Source organism: Drosophila takahashii, chromosome 3L, assembly GCF_030179915.1.
Source record: "Drosophila takahashii strain IR98-3 E-12201 chromosome 3L, DtakHiC1v2, whole genome shotgun sequence".
Lineage (NCBI taxonomy): Eukaryota > Metazoa > Arthropoda > Insecta > Diptera > Drosophilidae > Drosophila > Drosophila takahashii.
The window spans coordinates 28659566-28686480 of NC_091680.1; the positions used below are offsets into that span (position 1 = coordinate 28659566).

At 34.4% G+C, this 26915-nt stretch overlaps 1 protein-coding gene across 24 annotated transcripts in view; it reads left to right on the forward strand.

The window, feature by feature from the left end:
• The first annotated feature begins 4877 nt into the window (after positions 1-4877).
• Positions 4878-26915, forward strand: part of nrm (neuromusculin) — a 156423-nt gene continuing 134385 nt past the window's right edge. For 3 of the 24 annotated variants that reach the window (XM_070215204.1, XM_070215206.1, XM_070215210.1), the window contains exons 1-2: positions 4878-5080; positions 9651-10086. In XM_070215204.1, the coding sequence (XP_070071305.1) occupies positions 9960-10086 (127 nt within the window). In that variant the 5' untranslated portion in view covers positions 4878-5080; positions 9651-9959. Of the gene's footprint in view, positions 5081-5102; positions 5374-9650; positions 10087-26915 lie in introns of those variants that run through there. The other 21 variants (XR_011418598.1, XM_070215218.1, XM_070215219.1 and 18 more) reach the window with 16 other exon arrangements.

A 26915-nucleotide genomic window follows, 5' to 3' on the forward strand; every position in this document is an offset into this window, starting at 1 on the left:
CTAACTCGAGGTCAATGTCAATCGCTGTCTTATTCAACGATCGAAGTGGGTTACCATGCGAGCCGCGCTATAACTGGTTGGGAATTATAGCGTCGCTAGAACGTTATCAGAGTTCCGTGCAAATTTATTTAGGTAAAATGCATTAATTTTAAGGCCCACGATAACCTAAAATATTAGGCTATACGGGACCTAAATAGTAGGGCAAATATACTAAAAATTTCAATTTTTAGGACGTAAATGACCTAAAAAGGAACTTTTAGTCCATTTAAAATGTTTTAGGCTATGCATGACCTAAAATGTTGTCCATCATTTTTCTGGGTGTATAGACTAGACCCCTGCATGAATTGATTCAATGAATTACATTCTTATTTGAAGTAGAAAGCACGATAATTTAATGGTTTAATCTGCCTCAATTTTGTACACTACGCGGTTAGCATTGTTTTCTCAAAAATGTTCAATTGTTTGTTCACAATAGAAAGCAAACAAATTTTTGACAAATTCAAAAAATTCATACATTTTATAAATTCGAAATGATTAAAAGTCATTCAATTTATTTAAAATAGAATTTAATTAAGTAAATTAGAAGTTTCCTCTCATACTACAGTACAAAAAAACAAGAGAGAACGCCATAGTCGGGTTGGTGTCCCGACTATGTAATAATCGTTACTCAGCTAAAGGGAGTGCGAGGGAGATAGATATATAGACAATTTTTATTGCGTATAACTTTTTAATAAATGGTCCGATTTGAAAAATGTCTTCTACATTTCGATAGGTATAAATATCAGGGACCGTAAATAATCATTATTTGAGATTTTTATTTTAAAAGGCCTACTGAGGTTTTTACAAGTTTTAATCAACAATTTAAGTGGTTTTTATGCACTTTATAGACATGAACAAATAACAGTTAATTTGCTTTCCAGATTTGTTGAAATGCATATACTTTGTGGACAAGAGTAAAAATAACGTTATTTTTGACGTTTAAAACAAAATATCACAGTAGTCTTTTTAAAATAAAAATCTCAAATAATGATTATTTACGGTCCCTGATAAATATACACCACAAAATTGCATTTATACTTTTCCAAAATCTTTAAAGATGTGGGCGCATTTTAAAATCGTTAGTGGGCGATTGTGGGCGTTGGAAGGGGCGTGGCGCTCGGCTCAATATGTGTGGAATATCTCAACCTTCTAGCTTTTGTAGTTTCCGAGATCTCAGCGTTCATACAGACGGACATGGCTAGATCGACTCGGCTAGTGACCCTGATCAAGAATATATATACTTTCGTGAGATTTTTTTCGGAGATTTTTTTCTCAAAAAACGGGGACAAATAAGAGAGAAACAACATGGTGAAAGAAATAGGCTTCCTTTTTCAAAATTTGTCCACAAAATCAGTATTCCCTCAAACTGAGAATACAAATACTTAATTTGAGAACGTCAGTCTTCTTGAAAAATTTTCTCTGTGTACATTTGCACGAATACAATATACCCTTTTACTATTTTAAATGGTTATTTAACTACACAGAGAAAAAAGCGGAACAATATGAAACTGATATTGTTTCATATCAATTTTTCCATAACAAAATGGTATGATTTCATATCAATATGGTACAAAATCATATGTTCGGAAATATCATTTTGATATGAAAACAGATGGACCGAAATTGATATGAAAAAATACCCGATGGATGATTATTTTTGGTATTTTTTTTTCTCTGTGTATGAACAATAATTGCCCTAACGTAAGTTCCTTAATGTCTTAATGGGTTAAGAACATTTTTGTGTAATTTAAACGGAAGTGAAGTGCTCTTTCTATAGGTGCAAAAAGTTTATATTAAAAGTTCAAAATGTGACTACAGTTAACATTAAAATCTGTCAAAATAATTATGCCGACTAGTGTAACTTAAAACTTATTTTCTGGAAGTCAAGTGCAATCCACGCCTTTATAAGACGAAGTCACTTTTGGAAAAGGTAATTGGACAACTACCTTTTTAATATTAGGGGAGAGGTCTGTAGGTTGAGACAGTCTGTAAGTTCCCTGCAGGAAAAATGCGAACTAGTCTGAAAAACAACTTGTTAAATAAATAATATAAAGCAACCGGAATTTGTCTGAATGCATTTGGACTACACAGGGTCTAAAAAATTTGTGCTAGTCGAAAAAATGATTAATAAAAAACTAGTAAAAAAGAAACTTGTCTCGGACTAGTACCTTTCTGACAAAAAAAAACCTTAAAAATATTTAACTGGTAGAACAAATACATGTTATGGTCTAGTTCAAAGGCAACTGGAATTTAACTAGTTGCAAATGAAACACATATGATCCAAAAATATAGCCTAGAGTGTAAAAGTCTTGGGAAATTTAGCACTAAGCAAATCAAAGACTCGAGGTCCTCGGTTCAATCCCCAGTCTCTGTAAATTTTTTTTTGTTTTTTGTTTGCTAGGTGATGCTTTAGTTTTATTTTAAACTTTGTTTAATCTGTCCGAGGCAATATATATGTGAAAAATCACTGTTTTTGTATTATGTCACACTAAAATTCATAAACCTTGTTAGGGCATTACAAAATGTGATGCGTGTGTGGCTCAATCAGTTAGTGTGTCTACAAATGCAAAGGTCCCGGGTTCAAGTCCTAGAGAGGGCGACTTGCCTCAAAAAAAGTAAGTTTGTTTTAATTCCATTTAATTATCATTTACTGTATTTGATTACATAATAATTATCAGAAATTCTCTAAGGACCGCGCCTATTGATTGGATACTAAATTAGGAGAGCGTCAAGTTAGGCATCGTCAAGTACTAGTGAAATCCAATCACTTGATGGTTTAGATATTAATTTTTAGTTTTTTCGTGAAAATATTTTTTTCAGTGTAGTTTTACAGCTGTAACCGTAAATTGGTTAACAGTCACTAGTGCAAAACTAGTAGCAAATGGACTAGTTGTTTCCGACGACAAGCATATGAAAAAGGGACCACTTCGTTACATGGAAATGGACATAACTTGAACTAGTTAACCTTCTTGACCCAACTAGTATATAAATGGTCCAAAACTGATTCCGTTTCCTGCAGGAAACTTTCTTTGAAACTTGGGGAAATATGATCGTTCAAAGAGCCTTTTAGTTTTAACGGCTATTTGATCTAAGTTAATTAAAAATGTACGGGAAATAAGTTAAAACGAACTAAAATTTATTAAATTAACATAAATAAATGGAAGTAGTTTTATTGACTTTTAAAAGTGTCCCAACTTACAAACCTTTTTTTTTAATGTCGTTTTCTGGTATTTACAAAAAAAAAATTTTTTTTTAATTCTCACTAAGGAAAAAAATATTTTTTGTTGTTTTTTTTTTAAAGCTAATAGACTAACCTTTCGATCAGTACCTAATGCGTGAAGTTTCATAAGTGAATATCGAAATGGCAGATCAAAAACAAAAGGTGTACCAACCTACAGACCTCGTCCCTAATCTTAAGATGTTTATCTAGAAGAAAAAAATTGCCTTTTTTTTACTTTTTTTCCCACTGATTTTTTTATATATAGCCGACTTAAAGTCGACACATTTTCCTAAAACTAAACAAATAATCTTTAGGGGTAAACAATTAGTGAGTTCTGGTATTTTGTACAAATAGCTTAGTTTCCATGACTATTTCTTTTCTGCAGTCCTTGCATGATGAATGTTCTTTCGTATACAGTTTTTTTTATCACAATATACATATGGGCACTTCCACCAAAAAGTCCACCAAGCCAAAAACCTTCAAACTTTAATAAAACATATTTCCACATGATTTTTCCCCGATAAATAGATTGATCCTGAGCTAAACTAAAAATTTGAAGTATAGTTTGATTATTTTTATGACAAACCCCATCAATGTACGCAAAAGTTAGTTTTTTCTATTTTTTTGTTATTTTTTGGACCTGTCTTCTGTTGTTAATTTATCCGATAGGAACGCTAATATGTGCCTTTTTCTGAACTGAATCCTTCATTGACATGTTAAACTATTAGGTTAAAAGCAAAACAGCCAGCCATTGAGGGTAGAGGTACAGAATTACACTTTACAAAACGCTAAGAAAACATTTATCCAGCGACATGTCTCGAGCGAATGTGTTTAAAACTGCAAAATAATTTTTGAGTAAAACCAAAACCATTTCACAGCGTCATGAATTGGACAACATTTTAAAAAAAATCGCATTAAAGTATTCCATCAGAGCTCGCTAAAATCTGGTGTTGAATCTTTCCCAAAATCCACTTATTTTTTTGTCCCGAGCGAAGGATGCAATTTTTTAACGATATTTTGAAAATTAAAAGTGGTACAAAATCTAGATTTTTACAAAAAATAGAGCTTGGGAAGAGTGTAAAAAAAAACCCATTATTAAAACTAAAATTCGTTTTTCCCCAATTTTTTTTTGGGAAACATTTTAAAGGTGTGCAAATGTCCCGAGCGAATGTTGATGCACTATGAGCAGTACAAGCAAGTGGCCTGAGGACACAAAAACGTTGGCTGTAAACAGGATTGGTTTATTTAACCACACATTTTTATCTGTGGAGTTTTATCTTGAAATTATTTATTTGAGCTCAAACTTTAAGATCTCGGTTCTGGTATAAACTTTAATTAAGTAATATTAGGAAGAAGCTCACCCCTAAACAAGATTGCTTCATGAACAAATCATTTGTTAATCTAATTAACAATCGGAATACAGTTTGAGAAATTGCAACTGAGGAGCCCGTGTCGAATTTACAGTCACAGCCGCTAAAAAGTCGGCCAGAACCGGCTGACATGTGGCTGACGTATTTCTCCCAAACACTTGTCCGAAACACCAGCAGCTGCAAAAAGCCGAACGCCGACGCCACGTTAGGGGTTGTTTTTCCTGCCGCAGTCGTTTCTCGTTGCCATTTGGCTCTTTGGCGTTGCTGCCTGCCTTCAAGTTTCTTTCAGTTTCAGTTTGAACGTCGAACGCCGAGAACGTCGAGATACAGCTCTTGCTGTCAGCCTGCTGTACTTAACCGGGCTGAAGCCATTGAAACGCGTGTGAACGGAAACCCAACGAAATATTCATAACTTAAGCGGTCGCCTTAAAAAGAAAAGTCCGAAAACAACGTGAGTGTAGGAGAATTAAAGCTGAAAAGGCAATCACTGTCTTGATTGCAGTAAAATTGCCATAATAACCACTTGTGAGAAAATGAGAAGGAAAAAAAGTGCAAAAGAAAATATAAGAGAAAATATTAGCTCCAAGCTAAAAAATGCGTATATTGAGTTTGCCGTAAAAAGTTCATAAAGGCAGTCGAAACCATTCCCACGTTAATTAAAATTATAAATTAAATTTGAATGTTTTTTAATTGATCGCAGTGAAATGAGCCCAAAAATCCTACTCTTCAATGTACCAGCAACAAGTAAATCGTCAACTAACAGTGATAGTAAATTATAAAAAAGTTGTCTGAGAATATTGAACAACATGTGCTTACTTTTTGAAATGAGCAAATGTTTAAAATAGAGAATCTTTTTATACCTATTAGTGTACACATCTAGGGGACATACGTATGTACAATGTACATATATAAATATATATGTATATCGAGCGTATGAGGCGATACACGAACATACGTATATAACTACATCAGAGCCGGCTGAATAGAGGTCGGGCTAAAGAAATTATATCATTGCCCGAATCCACTTTTAGAATTAGTTTGCAATGAATTTTTTTTACGTCATTTTTCGCCGATATATTCAACCATACATATGTACCTAAGATATATGAAAACATTTATGTTTGTGGGCGAGAAACGGAAATAAACCAGTTGAGCGCAATAATTTTAAAATGACTTATGGGAAGTTCCAATTTAACACGGTCAGCCAATTGATTGACGGAAACGCGTAGAAGAAGAAAATATGAAAAGTATTAGCTGATTTAAAGCGCAGAACCTTAATGTACATACATATGTAGGGGAGAGGTCTGTAGGTTGAGACGGTCTGTAAGTTGGGACACTCAATTTTCTCAAAACTTATCCACTAAAAAAATTGTTTTTATTTTTTTTTTGTAGTCCTTTTTAGTGACAACACTTTTGGGGAAAACATTATAAGCCAGGCTCTAGACAGATTAAAGCTGTGAGAGTCGTGTACCATTTTTCACCAAAAAAGTTTTTGTCTACTTTTTCAAAATTCCATTTAAAATTAATAACGTCCTTAAATTAACTTGGTAAGATATTTAAAACATTAGTATATTACTTGTTAACTAATTAAAAAAAAAAAAGAATCAGCTTAATGTGACAGTCAGAACAAAAGTTATTAATTTTTTCCCGAAACATCCCATTTTGTGTAAGTTGAGACACCCGTTTTTCATACAAAAAGGCCTTAGGCCAACAAAGGCCGCTTTCTGCCTAATACATTTCTTCGATATTAGGGGATTTGATTTTAATTGTTATTTGGTCTAAGTTCTTAAAAAATGGATGGAAAATAATTTACGACGAACTAAAATTGATTAAATTAACATAAATAAATAGTTCCTTATAGTTTGGAGTACTTTTTGTGTGAGTATTATTGACTTTAAAAAGTGTCTCAACTTACAGACCTCTTTTTCAAAATGTCGTTTTTTGGGACTTTTCAAAAAAAATAATTTTTCAGTTTTCCCTAAGGAAAAAAAATATTTTTTTTTGTTTTTTATTAAGCTAATGACTCACCTTTCGATCAGTACCAAATGCGTAAAGTTTAATAAGTGAATGTCGAAATGGCAGATTAAAAACAAAAGGTATACCAACCTACAGACCTCTCCCCTATGTACTAAAATCCAGATATTCAATTACATTTAGAAAATTGGTTGATTTTAGCGAATTCTGGTGGAATATTTTTTTTCGATTTTTTTTTAGAATGTTGTCGAATTATGTCGTTTTTAAATGGTTTTGGTTTTAGTCAAAAATTGTTTGCTGTTTTTTTTTATGCTGTTTCAAACACATTCGCTCGGGACATGTTGCCCGGGACAATTTTGCAAATTGGATTTCTTTACCCGTAGCCTTAAATTGCTGGCTGTTTGCTTTTAGCTTTATAGTTTAACATGTTAATGAGGCATTCAGTTCAGAAAAATGTCACATTTAGGATAAATTAACAACAGAAGACAGGTCCAAAAAATAAAAACAAGAAAGGAAGCTAGCTTGGGCCAGCCGAAGCTTATATACCCTTGCAGATAAAATAAATACCGATATTTTAATGCTAACTCGATCGGTGCAGTTCTAGGGATTCCAAGGACTCTAGAAAGTTACAATGAATTTGATTATTCCTATGGAAGCCTTAGGATATAGTAGTCCGATCACCCTCGCTCCGACATATGTACTATCTGCAATAAAAAGAAGACTTTTGGGAAAGTTTCGTCGCGATAGCTTCAAAACCGAGAGACTAGCTCGCATAGAATCGGACAGTCGGACATGGCTAGATGGACTCAAGAATATATATACTTTATGCTTATACTTTACAAACTTCTGACTGAAATTATAATACTCTCTGCAGGGTATAAAAATAGCCAAAAACTAACTTTTGCGTATATTGATAGGATTTGTCATAAAAATAATCAAACTATACTCAAATTTTTTTAGTTTAGCTGAGGATCCAAGTAATTAGAAACTAATATTGCGGCAAAATCATGTCGAAATATGCTTTATTTAAGCGTAAAGGCTATTGGCTAGGTAGACTTGGCTCAATAGAATTCTACAGTCTTCGCTTGTGACAAATTCTTAGTGTTATTTCCCTCAAGGCATATTTGAAAACAGCAAACTTGATCTAATAAACGAATCATGGTGCGGTGGCCCAATGGGAAAGGTGTCTGCCTTTAATTTGAAAGGGATCCTGTCGTAAAATTAAATGGAAATTGATAGGAAGAAAACAAGGTACCCCTTACTCAGCTAAAGGGAGTACGAGGGAGAGGGAGATATAAAATTTTGATCGGGCATAATTTTTTAACGAATGGTCCGATTTGAAAATTTGCATATGCGAAGCTGTTATTCTATCGAACCGAAAACGCTTAACTCTGAGCAAAGAGTATACATTATACAGAGGGCGCATAACTCTGACTTTCTGTTCGCACTGTTGTCGGCAAGGGGAAAAGGGGAATGAGCTTGTTCTATTTTTAGGTTTCGTTTATTGAATACACAATGCATAAGTCTAAGTGGGCTTAATTTTCCGGTTAAGTACATCTCCCTGATTAAGAAATGGGCACTTAAAATTTTTTGTATGGTGTCAATTTTTTTTTAAGTGTATAAAACGTTTTTGTTCTTTAACTTGCCTATACACTGCATTGAGTTCCAGTCATTAGTTTAGGAGGTACACTTCGTCGAGGCTGAAAAATTGTGAAAAAATGCAAAAAAGCTGCCCATAACATCCAACTCGGTCTATGGTCGTGCTGGCTAAAGCGTTGATCAGCGATGTTGATGCGTGTTCGATCCCCGCAAAGTGCAGACGTTTTCTAATATTGTTTTTTTTTTGTCTCGAAATATATTTCTTTTATTTTATTATTTTAGTTAATTAAGCTTTAAACTTTAAAGTTTAAAGCTACAAAATAATTCATGAATATTACAAAGATTAATTTCTAAAATATATGTGATATAATTAATATTTTTTTAAGATCTATCTATTTACTAGTAGTGTTATTAGTAATTACACTGTGCAGCATTTTTAGTGCTTTTTAAATTTACCTCGATGGATGCTATATTTTTGGATTCGTTACGAATTCCCAAGTTGAACTGCGTTTTCTAAAAAGTTCTCCGACGCAAGGATTCTTAGCAAAAGGACCTCAAAGTTCGAAGAATGCTGAAATTGGACAACTTTCCAGAGCTCTCAGGGACAAACGGATGCATTGTTTGATTCGATGTTAAAGTTTTTTAAAGGATACACCCTTTATCTTTCAAACCCCATACTTAGAATAATTTTAGGATTTTTATTAAAGGAGAAACAAATTTTAGAAAACATAGTCAAAAACAAGAGAGAACGTTATAGTCGGGTGCCCCGACTATCAGATACCCGTTACTCAGGTAAAGGGAGTGCGAGGGAGATGGAGATAGAGATAGAAAACGTTGATCACGCATAACTTTTTAACGAATGGACCGATTTGAAAAATTTCTTCTACATTTCGATAGGTATTGATAAACACCATAAAACTGCATTTTTACTTTTCCGAAATATTGAAATTTTTAAAATCGTATATAAGGGATTGTGGGCGTTAGAGGGGGCGTGGCACTCTTTTGAAACAAACTTGCGCTGCGTAGGAACTCCTAGAATCTGCATGCAAAGTGTCAATCTTCTAGCTTTTATAGTTTCCGAGATCTCAGCGTTCATACGGACAGACGGACAGACAGACAGACGGACAGACGGACAGACGGACATGGCTAGATCGACTCGGCTAGTGATCCTGATCAAGAATATATATAGTTTATAGGGTCGGAAACGCTTCCTTCTGCCTGTTACATACTTTTGCACGAATCTAGTATACCCTTTTACTCTACGAGTAACGGGTATAAACATAAAAGCATACAGATGCGTTCAAAATAGTAGAAGTGTTGCCGCCCTCTAGTTTACATTACTTTATCAAGCATAAAAAAATTTTCTGTGAGTCTCAAAAACAAATCATTCCACTAAAGCTTCTACTCTTTCTTTCTATATAAATGTTTTAATCTTCGATTTTTTCTAGAACAACGAAAAATGTTTATGGCTTAAATACTATACAAGAGAAACAAATAAGTCTACAGTAAATAAATACACAAAAAAAATAACCTCGATATGGAATAAATAAATAATAAAAAATCCTTCGCAGCTCATTTTGAAATGTATGACTGACAAGGAACTTGAGTATAATTTATAAATTATATTGGTGACCCGAATCGTCACTCTGTAAACTTCATCTATACTTTAAATGTGCAGAATCAAGGAAGCATTCACCAACGTTAAAAATAATCTTTAATACAACTTTGGCCACATTGAGTGCGGCAAGCTGACAAACATGGCGCCGAAACGTACAGGAAAAGGCATTCCCATGTCAAAGCGAGTGATATTGACCGCTCCCATTTCCACATCGCTGGTCCTGCTGGTATTTTTGGCTCTTTTTGGTCACTCCAGTGCCCAAGTTGGTAAGTGTAATATTATCTACCACAATGTAACTGTAAAAAAACACCATTAATATACAAAAACAAATGCACATTTCAAAAACTGTCTTATAGGGTCTTCCCACAGAGCTCCATCCACCATCTACCATCCGTTGAACGGATGGTCCGTAAGGTTTTGCCGTTCCGAAAATTTCCCAGTTAGTCCGCCATCCAATTTTAACGGACTTTGACGGGCTCTTTTATGCGATAGTTAGGCGATGTTTTCTCGGTGCAACTCTGAATTCTTCCTCTTGACTGTGAAAATTGGAACGATGACTGCGAGAACAAATCAAATCGATGGCGGGAAAAAATTAAATAATGCTTCAGCTCATTGTTTTTTGGGTTTTTTTAAATTTTTTGTAGTTTGTTATGAGCGGAAAAGCGTTCGCAAGCAGGTTGTAATGTGTGGGCCAAAATGTAAGCTGTCGTGCGTTTGAAAACATAAATGTTTGCAGCAAAGCGTCAAAATATGTTCTGCACTTCGTAAATATAACTAATGTTAATTAAAAGTGTACTTTGTACTCCTATAAAGTTCCAAAGTTGCTATAATTTACCATAAACAGCATACATTTGGTTTTGTTTACAAATTTTTCATATTAATATTGGCTAGGCAGAGGCGTAGTAAGAGCGAAGTGTGGGGTACGGGAGGTTAGGCTCCCCCGCAGTCAGCAATATGTATGCATACTCATTGTAGGATATGTTATAAACGTTCAGATATGTTAATAAACTATATTTTTAATCTATTTATTGTATTATTCTCCAATAAAATTAGGAGAACGCAATTTTACGACAGTTTTTCCGAGTTAAAATCCCCCTTCGTTAATGTTGCGCTGAGCAACTGCTCTTCACTCAGCTGTTATTGGATGGTAGATGGTGGATGGAGTTCTGTGGGAACACGAGTTTCACATTCGTCAAAAATCCCAACCGTTTCAAACGGATGGACTCTATGGGAAGAGGCTATTAGTTGTATTACAACTTCGGCGATTTTTGACCACCCACTCCCCCTTGTAATGAAATCTTCATACAACAAAAATTGTTTTTGCACTAGAGTAATCATTTGGTTGACCCCCTTCCCCCCTAGGTGATTACGTAATAAAGGGTGTTTTTTTTAGATGTATAGAACTTTAACTTTAACTGTTCAAGATGGCGACCGATTTAACAGCTGTCAAGTGATTTATTCTCAGTTTGGTTTTGCAATTCATCATGAATAGACTCACGTCTGAACAACGCTTGCAAATAGTGCAATTTTATTTCAATTTATTGAAAGACACGTTTGATGACCGCCTAATTTCACGTTTTGGACCTGTAAATTGGCCTCCAAGATCTTGTGATTTAACACCGCTAGACTTCTTTCTGTGGGGCTATGTAAAGTCATTGGTCTATGCGGATAAGCCATAAACGCTTGACCATTTTGACCGTATTATTGCCGATATACGGCCGCAAGTGTTGGGAAAAGTTATCGAAAATTGGACGTCCAGATTGGACTACATCCGAGCCAGCCGTGACGGTCATATGACAGAAATCATACATCAAATGTAATGCCACAAGATTTTCTTTCGAATAAAATAAAAGTCCATGTCAATCGAATAATCCATTGTTGTTTTATTGCAACTTAAAGTTTTATACCTCTAAAAAAACACCCGTTATATGGATAACCCCTTATGACCAGCAAAATATTTACTAACCAATTTTATATTGCGGCGTGGCTAATGAGAAAATTTTAAATAGTTGATTTATTTAGTCGAATTATTTTTAATGTTTTGTCACAAAATTTAAAAACTACGAAATTGGAAAATTTTTGCTTTTAATTTTTATAAATTTTTTTTTTAATTTTTAGTTAAAAACCTTGTAATCGGCTTTTTAATTTATTTTTGTATTCAAAAATGTTAAAACTTTTATATTATTTATCAAACGAAATACCTCTTTACAGTGTCGATCGCACCTTCAACACAGAAAAGTTCTGATATCAACTTTTTTGACGAATATTTATTTTAAGATCCCTTAAATAAATAGACTTTCTAATTTGTTTCACTCTGCACGCTTTCTTAAAACCGTACAGCTTCACAGTGATATTGTATTCTCACGTGCCGAATGAGAAAAATTTAGAAAGTTTAGATTCAGAAGACGTTGTATATTTAGCTATATATAGGTTTTTTTAAAAATGGCTTAAACAAATGCTAGTTAATATATAAAAATAAGAGACAACACTATAGTCGGGTTTGTGTCCCGACTATCTAATACCCGTCACTCGGCTAAAGGGAGTGTAAGAGAGATGGATATATAAAATTGTTTGATTGCGTATTACTTTTAAATGAATGGTTCGCTTAGAAAAATGTCTTCTACATTTCGATAGGTGTAAATATACACAACAAAATATATATATATATGTATATAAATTATATACATTTATACTTTTCGTGGCGCTCGGCTGAAATAAACTTGCGCTGCGTAGGAAGCCCAAGAATATGTGTGGAAAATCTCAACCTTCTAGCTTTTGTAGTTTCCGAGATCTCTGCGTTCATACGGACAGGTGTAGGTGCTAGACACCTTTTAAAATCGTTTATGACGATTGTGGACGTTAGAGAGGTCGCGGACCTCGGCTGAAACAAACTTTCGCAGCATAGGAAGCGCAAAAATATGTGTGGGTTATCCCAACTTTATAATTTTGTTTGTTTCCGAGAACTTAGCATTCATTCAGGCGGACAGACAGACGCTAGATTTGCTAATTGTGCGTGTTTGTTGTTGTGAAAATAATAATTTAATTGGTAGAATTAACAATTTTTGTGGTTGGGGACTTTTTGACAATTATATTGTTTAATTTTAGCACGTTTTTTTGTGTGCACCTGCGTAAAGGAGTGCCTAGTGTCTAGTGAGACATATACACACACACAATTTGTGTGGCTGTGGCTTGACAATGGGTTTGACAATTATAACAGTTGATTTTCCTAAGTTTTTTTTGTGTGCAGTCCATAAATAAACGCCTGATGCGTCAGCTGCAAAATTCGACCAAAAATACTGCCCGTTCCGTCTCCGTTCTCTCATTAGAGACGCATGATGGGGGTTGGTTCTGTTACGGGCAGGTGAGCAAGCGTAGACTGCTCACCAGTTATCCTACCTGATAACTGTCGTTCGACACCTGGTGCCCTTCCGCCTGCCCTTAGTCGTCGTAACAATTAGGCTCCTTTTGTTCCGCATTTGAGTATTGATTTTATTTTTTAATCTCCCTTAAATTACTATAATCTACACCCAGAAAACAAAATGGACTAAAAAGACGCCTAATTACACCAGTTTACAAAAAAAAAATTGATGAAATACGCACTTCGTGAAACTATGATTTTCGGTTAAGGAACATCTCCCTAAGTAAGAAAAGGGCACTTTTAATTGTTTGTATGGTACAGTTTTTTTTAAAGTGTAAAAAACGTTTTTGACGCTTTTTTAATTTTTAACTCGACATGTGATTAACCGATTTCGGCCATCGAAGACTCATTTCACAGGTAATAGAATGCCCTCTAACTTTCTTATACACAGCATTGAGATCCATTCATTAGTATAGAAGCTACAATTTGTCGGGGCACCCGACTATAGCATTCTCTCTTGTTTTTTCCTATTAATTTCCATTTGATTTTTCGACCGTTCCTATGGCAGCTATATGATCCGATTTTTTAAATATTTAATTCGAAATTCAGAAATATATAAAAAATAATATTCCCAAGAGTAGAAGGTAATATTTCAAAAAACTCCGACGAACTATAATTTTTTTACGTTTTTTTTCCGATCCTTTCTATGGGAGCTATAGGATAAAGTTGTCCGATCCGGTCGGTTCCGACATATATACTACCTGAAATAGAAAGAAGACTTTTGGGAAAGTTTCATCCCGGTACACACAAAAAAAAAACTTGGTAAAATCAACTGTAATAATTGTCAAACAGGCCCCAACCAGCAAAATTGTCAATTCTACTAAGTAAATAGTCATTTAACAACAACAAAATACACCCAATTAGCAAAGACACAAACCCAAAGCAAAAACAAAATACACGTAACTATTTTAATAGTTACGTAACTATCTTTGTTGGTCAATTTTACCAAGCAAATTTTTTTATGTGTAGCTCAAAAACTAAGATACTAGTTTTCGAATCGTCTAGTGATCCTAATCAAGAATATATATACTTTATGGGGTCGGAAACGTCTCCTCCACTGTGTTGCAAACTTCTGACTGAAATCATAATACCCTCTGCAAGGGTATAACAAAGCAGTCTTTCCTTGTTATATTTTGTTAGGTAACCGTTACCAGAAATAAATTCAAGACTGCGTACAAAATATAGTCCACATGGACAACATTTTAGGTAATACATGGCCTTGGCGCGTTTTTCTGGCCATGTTTCCTAAAATTTTGGGTAATTAGGCCCCTTTTTAGTCCATTCTCCAATCTATCCCAATTTATCTATAGTCCAATCTATCCCCGGTATTCTGCGCGAGAGTCCAATAGGCTAGCCTCTGGCCTACGGAACTATTTAAGAACACTGCGGCAAAACCAAAGGCTGCCTCTAGGGGCACAGGCGAATTCTATTTTTAGAATAGTTCATTGGTATTGATTTTATATATTCAAAACTTTTCCATCACTAGCTTTAAGCTAAGTCTAATAATATTTTTAAATAGTTACCTTAAAAAACGAATAATTTGTTCATTAATTTTAAAAACCATTATTTGTATTAAATTGTGAGATTTCAAATAATTCCCAAATTTTAGGTCTTATGGACCAATTTTAAGCTTACGATGGCCTATAAAAATCTTTGTAGATTTACCTTACCCTTAGTCTATTTAAATTTTTTAGGTCATACGTTACCTAAAAAATAGTCCCACATTTCTCTGGGTACACCCAGAAAAAAAATGACATAAAATTTCAAAAAATGGCCACGAATTTTGGTAAAATTGGCCTAAAACTGGAGCTAAGTTCTTGAATGGCCTAAAATTGGGGTAATTTTTCGTCTAGATTTTAGGTAATTGGCTGCCTAAAATATGAGAAAACCCCTATCCAAAATTTTAGGCTTTCTTTGGCCTAAAAATATGTACTGAAAAATGTTTCATATTATAAAGTAAATACAGAGAAGTTTATAGCTAACTCGAGGTCAATGTCGGCTTAGTCTTCAAGAAGTCGTCATTATGCCAACACACAATCATCAGCAGTGAAATCGCTGTCTTGGTCAATGATCGAAGTGGGTTACCATGCAAGCCGCGCTATAACTGGTTGGGAATTATAGCGTCGCCAGAACGGTATCAGAGTGCGGAAGATGCTTCTGTCAAATTTTTTTAGGTAAAATGCATTTATTTTAAGGCCCACGATGACCTAAAATATTAGACTATACGGGACCTAAATAGTAGGGCAAATATACCAAAAATTTACATTTTTAGGCAGTTCATGACCTAAAAAGGAACTTTTACTCCATTTAAAATGTTTTAGGCTATGCATCCATAATTTTTCTGGGTATACCCTTGCAGATCATTCCTATTAACTTCACATTTTTTCGTTTTTATACGTCTTATCTCCGTCAAATAAATCACGACTTATCTTTTAGTGTATTTCGTCAGCGGAGATAAGTCGTGATTTATTTGTCGGAGATAAGACGTATAAAAACGACATATCTCCCCCGTTGATCAACGCGGAGTTATGTCGTCTAAAAACGACATATCTCCTAGCAGACCATTCCTATTAACTTACAAAACGACATAACTCCGCGTTGATTAACGGGGGAGATACGCGCTTTTAAACGTCGCAAAATAAATCGCGACATATCGCGACGTTCGTACGCTTTGCAGGTAAAAAAAAACATCTTCCAGGACTTCTTTTCTTTTGGCACTAGGCTCAAATTAAAGGTCTTAATTAGCACTAAAATATGTGCTAGGGCTGACTTTGGGCCATTTTTCGTTTTTAAGATATATAAAACAAGAGAAAACGCTATAGTCGGGTTGGTGCCCCGACTATTTAATACCCGTCACTCAGCTAAAGCGAGCGCTTTACTCGGGTTGGTGTCCCGACTATAATCGTAGCTCAGCTAAAGGGAGTGCGAGGGAGATAGATATATACATTTTGATTGCGTATAACTTTTTAATGAATGGTCCGATTTGAACCATTTCTACATTTCAATAGGTATAAATATACACCCAAAAAAAAGTAGTCATCAATATGCCCCTATTTAGGTGTCAATGTGACACTATTGAGTGGAAAAAAATCTTTGATCCGAACGTCATTAAATTGACCCTATTCTGGTGTCACTTTAATACTTTCGAATATATTAATTTGACCCCTTTTGGTGTCAAAGAGCCACTAGCCGGTGTCATTTTCTTAGTATTAAATAAAATTTGACATTTGCTTGAAAGCTCCTGTAACCATTCTGCCATGGCAAAAATTAATATGGGAATAGCTCAGGGGCCAAGGCGCTTGGTTCTGATATTATTTTGTGCTCGGGGGAACGAGGTTCGAATCCCGATCGCAACACCATTATTTTTTTTTTTTTTATCAGTAATCTAACACAACTTAACATTTTTGTTCTTAAAATGATATATATGCATTTTAAAAACTTTTTACCTACTATGATTTATCTGGGTTTCGAACCGGGGACCTCTCGCATCAGAGGCAGACGCCTTACCAACTGGGCCATCGAACCATTTTGCGCGCAAGCGAACTCTTGACAAGTATAAACGAAATCGATACTCGAGTAAAACATCGCCGAACTTCGAACTTCGAAAATCAAAAATGATAATTATTGGGATCGATGTGAACCTAGTTTTATCAAAATGACACTATTTAGTATCAAATACGATTTTTCTGAAAACGCGGTGTACTTTTGACACTCATTTGGGAGCAAATTGACCCCAAAAATTTGATCCTAGGGGCAGTGTCATTTTAACCCACAGTTATTAAATTGACACTCAGGATTTTTTTTTTGGTGTACACAACAAAATTGCATTTATACTTCTCGGAAATCTTTAAAAATGTGGGCGCAGGACCCATTTTAAAATCGTTAGTGGGCGATTGTGGGCGTTAGAGGGGGCGTGGCGCTTGGCTAAAATAAACTTGCGCTGCGTAGGAAGCCAAAGAATATGTGTTGAAAATCTCAACCTCCTAGCTTTTGTAGTTTCTGAGATCTCAGCGTTCATACAGACGGACAGATGGACAGACGGACATGACTAGATCGACTCGGCTAGTGCCCCTGATCAAGAATATATATACAGTGGCTCCATCGCATAATCGGACACCTACTTTCATAAAATAAACAGTCAAAAAAAATGAATAAAATGGGTTAAATTCGTCGTTTTTTTTTATTTTACTTTTACATAATGCTAATATCTTCCAAAAACAAACAAAAATTACATATTTTCAACGAAAAATTAATTAAAAAATTATTTTTTAATGTTTCTTTTGTTGATCTGAAAGTGCATTAAACAACCGACAAAATGATGTATCGTTTATAAAAATCGGTTCACAACTTACCTAAAAGATGGGTTCGAGAACATTCTTGTTAAGCTGAAAGCTTCGTTTTTATTGAAATTTGTATGGAAATCGTGATTTTTGAACAAGCAGTTATCCGTTTGGTTATAGTTTGGTCAATTTTTTAGGTAAGTTGTGAACCGATTTTTATAAACGTTACATCATTTTGTTTAATGCACTTTCAGATCAAGGAAAGAAACATTAAAAAATAATTTTTTAAATATTTTTTATCCTTTAAAATCTTAAGGTACTTTGGAATTATGCCGTCATTAACATCTTGATTTGGCCTTTCCCGCCTCTATTGTCATAGTAAAATGGATCCCGGAACCTCATAATAATGTCCTGGACAATAGACATGACTTCTTCGACCAATCCAGTGAATTTCCATACAGTTTTCAGTTCGAAATTGAGTTTTCCAATCAACTGACGAAGTTTCACAGAAAATGGCTTTCCTTGGAGCCATTTCAACTTTTTTTTGCAGTGTAGTGAAGGTTTCTTCTCTCAATCTCTACTACAAAGTAATTTCAATGCCAAAAACCCCAAATTTGCAGCAAGTTCCATAAAAAAACACCGAGTTCAGCGAGTGTCCGATTATTCGTTGAACCTTCAAAATCGGATTTTTTGTTGTTTTTGTTGGAAAACTAAGTGTTTTCGTTGAAAATATGTAATTTTTGTTTATGTTTTTTGAAGATATTAGCATTATGTATAAGTAAAAGCAAAACAAACGACGAATTTAACCCATTTTATTCATTTTTTTTGAATGTTTATTTTATGAAAGTAGGTGTCCGATTATGTGATGGAGCCACTGTACTTTATGGGGTCGGAAACGCTTCCTTCTAGCTGTTACATACTTTTTCACGAATCTAATATACCCTTTTACTCTACGAGGAACGGGTATAAAAACCAACACTTTCGCACGCGACACCTATAGAAGTGACTTTTTTGACTTCCTGCTTAATTTTCGATTGTAACGAAAAGTAAAGTAATATTTTAATGAAGTTAATTTCATAATGTTCCTTGTTCTTTCTTCTTTAAAATGTATTTGGTTTGGTTACAAAATATTGAGTGGTTTTTTTTTTATTGGCATCGAAGTGACTGTCACACGCTACATGTCGCACGCGACAGATTTTTCCGTCATTTTCGTAGGCGGTTTTTCTGTAACCTTAACGTCAAAAAAAACGTTTAAGAGCCACTTTAAAAAATACCAAAAATACCAAAGAATGACTTATTTGTCCATATAAAATAGAGCCCTGCATGGGTATACAAAATGGGTTATTTGGGTACCCAAACCCAAAAATTTTCGGGTCGTTTGGGTAAAATTTTACCCATTTACCCAAATACCCAAACGACCCAAGTCAAATGGGTTTAAAGATCATTTAAGGTTTAAGGTTACCCAAAGAAAAAATTGATCACAATTTTCACAGCTCAAGATGGTTATTTGTGTAAAATATTTAAAATTAAAGGATACGGTTTTTAAAGAAGCAATAACACTAGTTTACAAAATAAAATCGACCTTACCCTAATCGAAGGCAACCTTAATTTTCCGGTAAAGTACATCTCCCTGATTAAGAAATGGGCACTTATAATTTTTTGTATGGTGTCAATTTTTTTTTAAGTGTAAAAAACGTTTTTGGCCCTTTTTTATTTTTTATCTTGAGTTCTGGTAAACCGACTTAGGTCATCGATGACTCATTTTACAGGTAATATACTGCTCTTTAACTTTCTTATACACAGCATTGAGTTTCAGTCATTAGTTTAGAAGCCACACCTCGTCAAAGTTAAAAAATTTGAAAAAAATGCAAAAGTTTTGGCATAAATGGCTTCGTTAAAAATACACGCAAAAAAACCGAAATTAGTTTTATAACTTATTCTGGTAGATGGTACTTTGACAAAAAAAACAAGCTAATGATCATTAGAATCCACCAGAAAATGAATTTTATATGAATATTTTAAGTTTGGGACAACCATGATTTTTTGGCCGTTTACAGCTGTTAACTGAGACAACAGGTCTCTGACAGGGCTCTAACAGGGCTGTAATATCCGTTTTGCCCAACTTAAAAAATCGATATAAAATTCATTTTCTGGTGGATTCTAATGATCATTAGCTTGTTTTTTTTGTCAAAGTACCATCTACCAGAATAAGTTATAAAACTAATTTCGGTTTTTTTGCGTGTATTTTTAACGAAGCCATTTATGCCAAAACTTTTGCATTTTTTTCAAATTTTTTAACTATGACGAGGTGTGGCTTCTAAACTAATGACTGAAACTCAATGGTATGTATAAGAAAGTCAAAGAGCAGTATATTACTGTAAAATGAGTCATCGATGACCTCAGTCGGTTTACCAGAACTCGAGATAAAAAATAAAAAAGGGCCAAAAACGTTTTTTACACCTAAAAAAAAATTGACACCATACAAAAAATTATAAGTGCCCATTTCTTAATCAGGGAGATGTACTTTACCGGAAAATTAAGGTTGCCTTCGATTAGGGTGAGGTCGATTTTATTTTGTAAACTAGTGTAATTATAGGGCCAAGTATAAGCAATAGTACCTTAGCTAAGAAGAACACGGTCCAACCAATCTGAAGATCCTTCTGTTCTTAAGAATTCGCGAATTCTTAGGATTAAGAGGATATATTTGTGTGGATCATACATAACTTAACTAAGAAACCTAATGATATATTCTATATCGATTTTTCAAAGACCGCGAATTCTTAGGAACAAGAGGACTTATTTGTGTGGGTCATACATAACTTAAATAAAGAAACCTAGTGATATATTCCCTATCGATTTATCAAAAACCGTAAATTTTTTAGAACAAGAGAGTATGTTTTTGTGGATCATACATCTGTAATATTTGAAGACATCAAGAAATCGCATGGGCGGAAGAAGTGGAAACAAATGTCGATTTATCGTATCCTTTAATTTTAAATATTATTCCCAAATAACCATCTTGACCTCAAGAATTCGCGACGGGTCGATGAGCAGTGAAAATTGTAATCATCGTCTTATTTAAAAATCAATTTTGTTCTTTGGGTAACCTTAAACCTGAACTGATCTACTTGAGACCCATTTGACTTGGGTCGTTTGGGTTTGGGTAAAAATTGACTCAAGTAGGTCGGTTGGATTAAAGGTTTGACAAACAAGTCAGGTTACTTGTGCAGGGCTCTAGTTTTATATTATAAAAGTTATTGTCCTGGAAAATTATCCAAGGATACTCAAATTACTTAGCTTAGTTGAGGATCCATCTAACTAAAATAAAATATCAGTGCAAAATCATTTATAAATATGTTTTTTTCAAGTTTCACGCTTTTTGGCTTGGTTGACATCCCCAGAGAATTGCCCATATATGTATGTACATATGTATAATATGTCGTTTTTAGACGACATAACTCTGCGTTGATTAACGGGGGAGATATGTATGTTGTTTTAAAACGTCATATCTCCGCAAAATAAATTGCGACATATCTCCGCCGACGAAATGCACTGGGCGGAGATATGACGGCGAAGATATGTCGTTATTCCAATTTTTTCTATCTTTCCCTATGGCAGCTACATAATCCGATTTTTGTTAAATTTAATTCGAAATTCGGAAATATTAAAAACAAGAAAGGAAGCTAACTTCGGCAAGCCAAAGTTTAAATACCCTTGCAGATCGATCTCCAGGAAGCGCGATTAGCGGTATTTTGGACTTGCTGACGCTGTCGCTACTCGGAATCAGACCTAGCGATGACGTGTGCTGCAGCATCACGTACGCGCTCGGGTCCACGATTTTCCTCGACCGACCTCTAAGTTGAGCGATCAGCAGTATTTCGCAACTGCTCTCGTCGTCGCTCCTCAGAATTTTGTCTAGCGAGGGCGTGAGCTTCGGTATCTCTTAATCGTTTGCGAGCTCGAATCCTCTGCGAACGTGCCACGGTATTTCGGGACCGAGCCTCGTCTGCTACCTCAAAATTAATTGCGCGGGTCGAGGCTATGCGTTCGGCATTTCGAGTTCTTATCTGCGAAGTATTTCGAGCGTATTGGAATCTACTACGATTTATTGCGGCTTTGCGGCGTTGTTCCTGGGAGGTCGATGATATACGCGGCATTTTTAAGGGGGGAGATACATAAAGAACTGTAATTTTTTCAACTTTTTCGTGATTTTTTTAACCAATAAGGAAGTGTTGATTACATTGTTCTTATATAATTTCAACCAATTTTTATTTTTCTTTTATCTTTTAAAATGGCGGGCATGGGAATTTTTTTGTCAGGCTATATTAAAAAAAAGTAGGCCAGCTGCGGATCGTCCACAGGTCGCTGTGTAGATCCGATTTTTATGAAACTAAGTTAATTTTGTTAAGAAATAATGTAGAAACTGCCTGAACCTAACTTACATGGAATATCTCAAAAGCTATGGTTGTGGCAATCTATTTTTTTCATAATTTTGTTGTTGTTTTTGGCTAGTAAAAAATACTTAAACGTACAAATTTCTACATTAAGTAGGTTCAGACAGAGGCCAATTTTATTGCAAACATTTCTGTAAAAGCAGCATGATGATCAAGACATTACTTTTTGAGATACACGATCCGCAGCTAGGGAAAACGTGGTTTCGAGAAAAAAGCATTTAAAGTAATGGAATATATCTACTGCACAAGGAAGGTGGGTGCCGTCATCCTGGTATAAATAGGTAGAATTTCTTCGTGAAACTTTCATGACTCCTTTTTAGAGAGTTATTCTACCAATTTAAGGATTAAAAAAAAATTGAATTTTTATTTTTTCTATATATAAATCCTCCCTAAATAATTTGTACAAATTTTTATTGTTGATTCGAGCACGTTGATCTGTTTTAGAGTTAAGCTGAACCGAAAACTTTTTTTGTTATTATTATTATTATCTTTGAACTTAGCTCTGAGCACTGAACTGAACACATGAACACTTTAAACTTAACTGGACTGAATACGTTTTGGTTGTTATGATTTCCAATTCAAGTTCAAAATCACCACGCCTACATGACATTTAAAATAAAACCATACTATTCCTATGAGAGCCATGAGATATAGTGGTCCGATCCGGTTCGGGAAAGTTTCACCGCGATATCTTTAAAACTGAGACTAGTTCGCATAGAAACGGACAGACGGACATGGCTAGATGGACTCGGCTATTGATGCTGATTAAGAATATATATACTTTATGTGGTCGGAAACATCTGCTTCACTGCGTTGCAATTTTTGACTGAAATTATATTAACCTCTGCAAGGGTATAAAAATCATGTCCTTGAGTAGAAGAGTATACAATAAAAACAAAAGAGAGAACGCTGTAGTCGGGTGCCCCGACTATCAGATATCCGTTACTAAATTTTTTAAATCGTATATAAGCGATTGTGGGCGATAGAAGAGCGTGGCACCCTTTTGAAACAAACAAAATGTCAATCTTCTAGCTTTTACCAACGGAGCTATAATTTGTTTCCAATTAATTTTTCGATCGTTTCTATGGCAGCTATATGACAGAGTCGTCCGATTTTGATAAAATTAAAATTGGAACTCGAAAATATATAAAAAGAGTCAAATCCTAAAGTAGAATAAAATACAATACAAATCAAACAAGAGAGAACGCTATAGTCGGGTTGTTGTCCGGACTATGTAATACCCGTCACTCGGCTAAAGGGAGTGCGAGGGAGATGGATATATAACATTTTTTTGATTGCGTAAAACTTTTTATTGAATGGTCCGATTTGAAAAATGTCTTCTACATTTCGATAGGTATAAGTATACACAACAAAATTGCATTTATATTGTTAGTTAAAATTGTTAGTAGGCGATTGTAGGCGTTAGAGGGGGCGTGGCGCTGGGCTGAAATAAACTTGCGCTGCGTAGGAAGCCCAAGAATATGTATGGAAAATCTCAACCTTCTAGCTTTTGTAGTTTCCGAGATCTCAGCGTTCATCCGGACGGACGGACGGACGATTTTTTATCCCCATCTCCTTCGCACTCCCTTTAGCTGAGTAACGGGTATCTGATAGTCGGGGCACCCGACTATAGCGTTCTCTCTTTTTTTTTTCAAATACGGAGGTTCAAACGTGGTTATTAAGATATAATTTCTCTTGCAATATTGTTTAGATTCTTCCTAGATTACGTTCCACCGTACGATTTATCATTTTTTTAGGCCCATACAACCAACCAAGTCTAATATACATACTTTGTACATAGTTTGCTTGGTCTTATCATTTCCTATATATAGTGTTAAAAAACACAAACACAAAAAGGGATAAAGGTAGGGGAGTGTAGGGTAATTTGACGAGTAGGGTAATGTGACGAACTCGTCGAATCTCATATATGACGTCACGACAAAAATTCCAAATAAATGTAGTCGTCTCCCCTTATCGTGTCGACAATGTATTTACAGTAATATTAATAAGAAGTCCCGTAATTTGTTCGTGAGGTAATTTTCGCTAAAAATGTGGTGCGCAAACTAGCAAACCCATTCAATTTACTTGTGTTTCAGCAGTGCCAGAGCAAAGATGAGTGGAAAATAAAATCAGGCAAATATATGCACGTATACATGAGATCTTTATCAACAGTTTTTGGTACCGCGCGTTTTTTTCTTTTGCGCCGTTTGAGAGTGACACCGTTTTTGCTCTAAGTCTACCTTGTAGGATATCGTGACGAACTTTTTGTAGGGAATTGTGACGAACTTTTTTTATTCAAGAATTTTAACTGTTATCGTTGATTATTTGTAAAAAAAATATAATAATACCAGATAACATTTACTGCTGCAGTTTTATTGTTGTTTTTAATAGTGACGTCAGTTTAATTTAATTTAAAAAAAAATTTGCACTTTGACCATTTTTTTTTTTTGTAAGTTTGGGTATTATCTTATTACTTTTTTCTTTTCCGTATCGAAAAAACCCTTTCCGTAAATAATATAAAAAAAATGTATTTTTTTTTTGTAAAAAGGATGGTTTACATCAAACGCTGTGGGATTTGGCTACGTTGAAAGTAAATGTAAGCAACTTTCTGCTTTTACACTTTTAAAAAATATTGATTTTTGGAGAAGTTACATTAAAGAACAAATCGTTCGTCACATTACCCTACAACTTTTGAAAGTGCAAAAAAAGTAGGGTTCACGCCAAACGCTGTGGGATTTATCTGCATTGGAATTTCGAATTTCGAATTTTACAGGGATATGCTCAGTAGATGTAAGCAACTTTCCGCGTTTACACTTTTGAAAAATATTGATTTTTACAAAAGTTACATTCAAAAAACGAATCGTTCGTCAACTTACTCTACACTCCCCTATCTTTGGAAAAGCCGCAAGATGTATTCACTCTATTAGAATCAAAATATTCTCAACTTACAGTTTATGCATTTTAAGTTCCTCTTTGCTGGTTCTCTTAACATTCATGGGAAGTGCATTTGCGGAATGTTTTCTTCAGCAACATTCACACAACATTTTCCCACTATTGTGTAGCTGCTGCCCCTAGAATTCCATGGTTGGTTGCCTGTGAAAAAGAAATTTCCGAACAGTACATTTGCATTGTTTTAGTCTCTTAAATTGCTATAATTTTTCTAACAAAGCAGAAAAAAATACGTTTTTTAAAAAAAGTGTATTTTGAAAAGTTCAAAAATTGGGGTGAAAGTAAAAAACTAATTATGAAATTTATTTGAGAAACAATAAACTAATTTCATAATCTATCGGACAATTAATTTAAGAAGTTATGGTTTTTTCTTAATGATTTTAACGCAAATTTTAGACCTACATTTTAGACCTAAATGTTCCATTTTACAAAACGAAAGGATTTCCAAAAAATATTTTCTTATATTGTAGATTGGCTTTAAACTTCTTTACATGTACATAGTGACGAATCCCACCGGGAGTGTGCGCGAGAAGACTACTATATATGGGCCGCTCTTTTACAAACCTAACATATTGGGCTAAAAATAATTTTACAAATTTTTGAAATAAAAGAAACAAACACTTGGCCGAAAAAAATATTTATTAATTTCGAATAATTTTTTGCCAATTCAAAATCTAGGTAATAGTCTACACACAAAAAGCTAACTTGGTAAAATTAACCAGTATAATTATATATATACAGTTGCGGCAACAATAATAGCACCATTGTGAAGGCAATTCTTATTTGTGATATAAAATAGCTATTTTCTGCAATATTTGCATTCTATTTTTAAGAGTAAGTAGCACTATTAACGATTTTCGAGTTAAAACTTTAATTTCTTCAGCTTTTTGGTGTTTAATTTCTTTGTTTTATTAAAAATAAGTACTTTTATAAGATTCGATTAAAAAATTAATAATATAGTTTCCTAATTGTGCCATGAAACTCAATATATGGAGAAAAAGAAGGACTCTTGAAAAGTTCATTACTGAAAGCAATGCAAAAACTAAATAAGAATAAACAAAAACAAGAGAGAACGCTATAGTCGAGTGCCCCGACTATCAGATACCCGTTATTCAGCTAAAGAGAGTGCGAAGGAGATAAAAACTTTGATCCGCCGTAACTTTTTAACGAATGGTCTGATTTAAAAACTTTCTTCTACATTTCGATAGGTATTCATAAACACAATAAAACTGCATTTTTACTTTTCCGAAATATAAAAATTTTAAAAATCGTATATAAGCGATTGTGGGCGTTAGAGGGGGCGAGGCACCCTTTTGAAACAAACTTGCGCTGCGTAGGAACTCATAGAATCTGCATGCAAAATGTCAATCTTCTAGCTTTTATAGTTTCCGAGATCTCAGCGTTCATACAGACAGACAGACGGACAGACAGACGGACAGACAGACGGACAGACGGACATGGCTAGATCGACTCGGCTAGTGATCCTGATCAATAATATATATAGTTTATAGGGTCGGAAACGCTTCCTTCTACCTGTTACATACTTTTGCACGAATCTAATATACCCTTTTACTCTACGAGTAACGGGAATTCTTACCAACCGTCTTCGTTAATATTTTTAAAAAATATTAAGCTTAAAAATCCTATGTTTTTGGTGTTCCTTCTTTAATAACTATATATATATTGCATTATTTTCAAACAAAAAACCATTTAAAACAAGGTAATGTATTATAAAAAATATTTATAAAAACAGTGTGTAGTGTTCGAACACATGGGGTGCATTATTACCTTGCACAGTAATTTATATTTATAGCATAGCATAATACAATCATTGATTATAATTTTAGGAATATTACCTAAAATTTAGGCCTAGTATTCCTAAAAGTATGTGACCTAAAAATATATTTTTTTAGGCAATAAGACCGATTTTTAAGGTAATTATTGCCTAAAATAAATTTTTTTCCAATTTTGTGGTCTGGCGGCTTAAAATTATT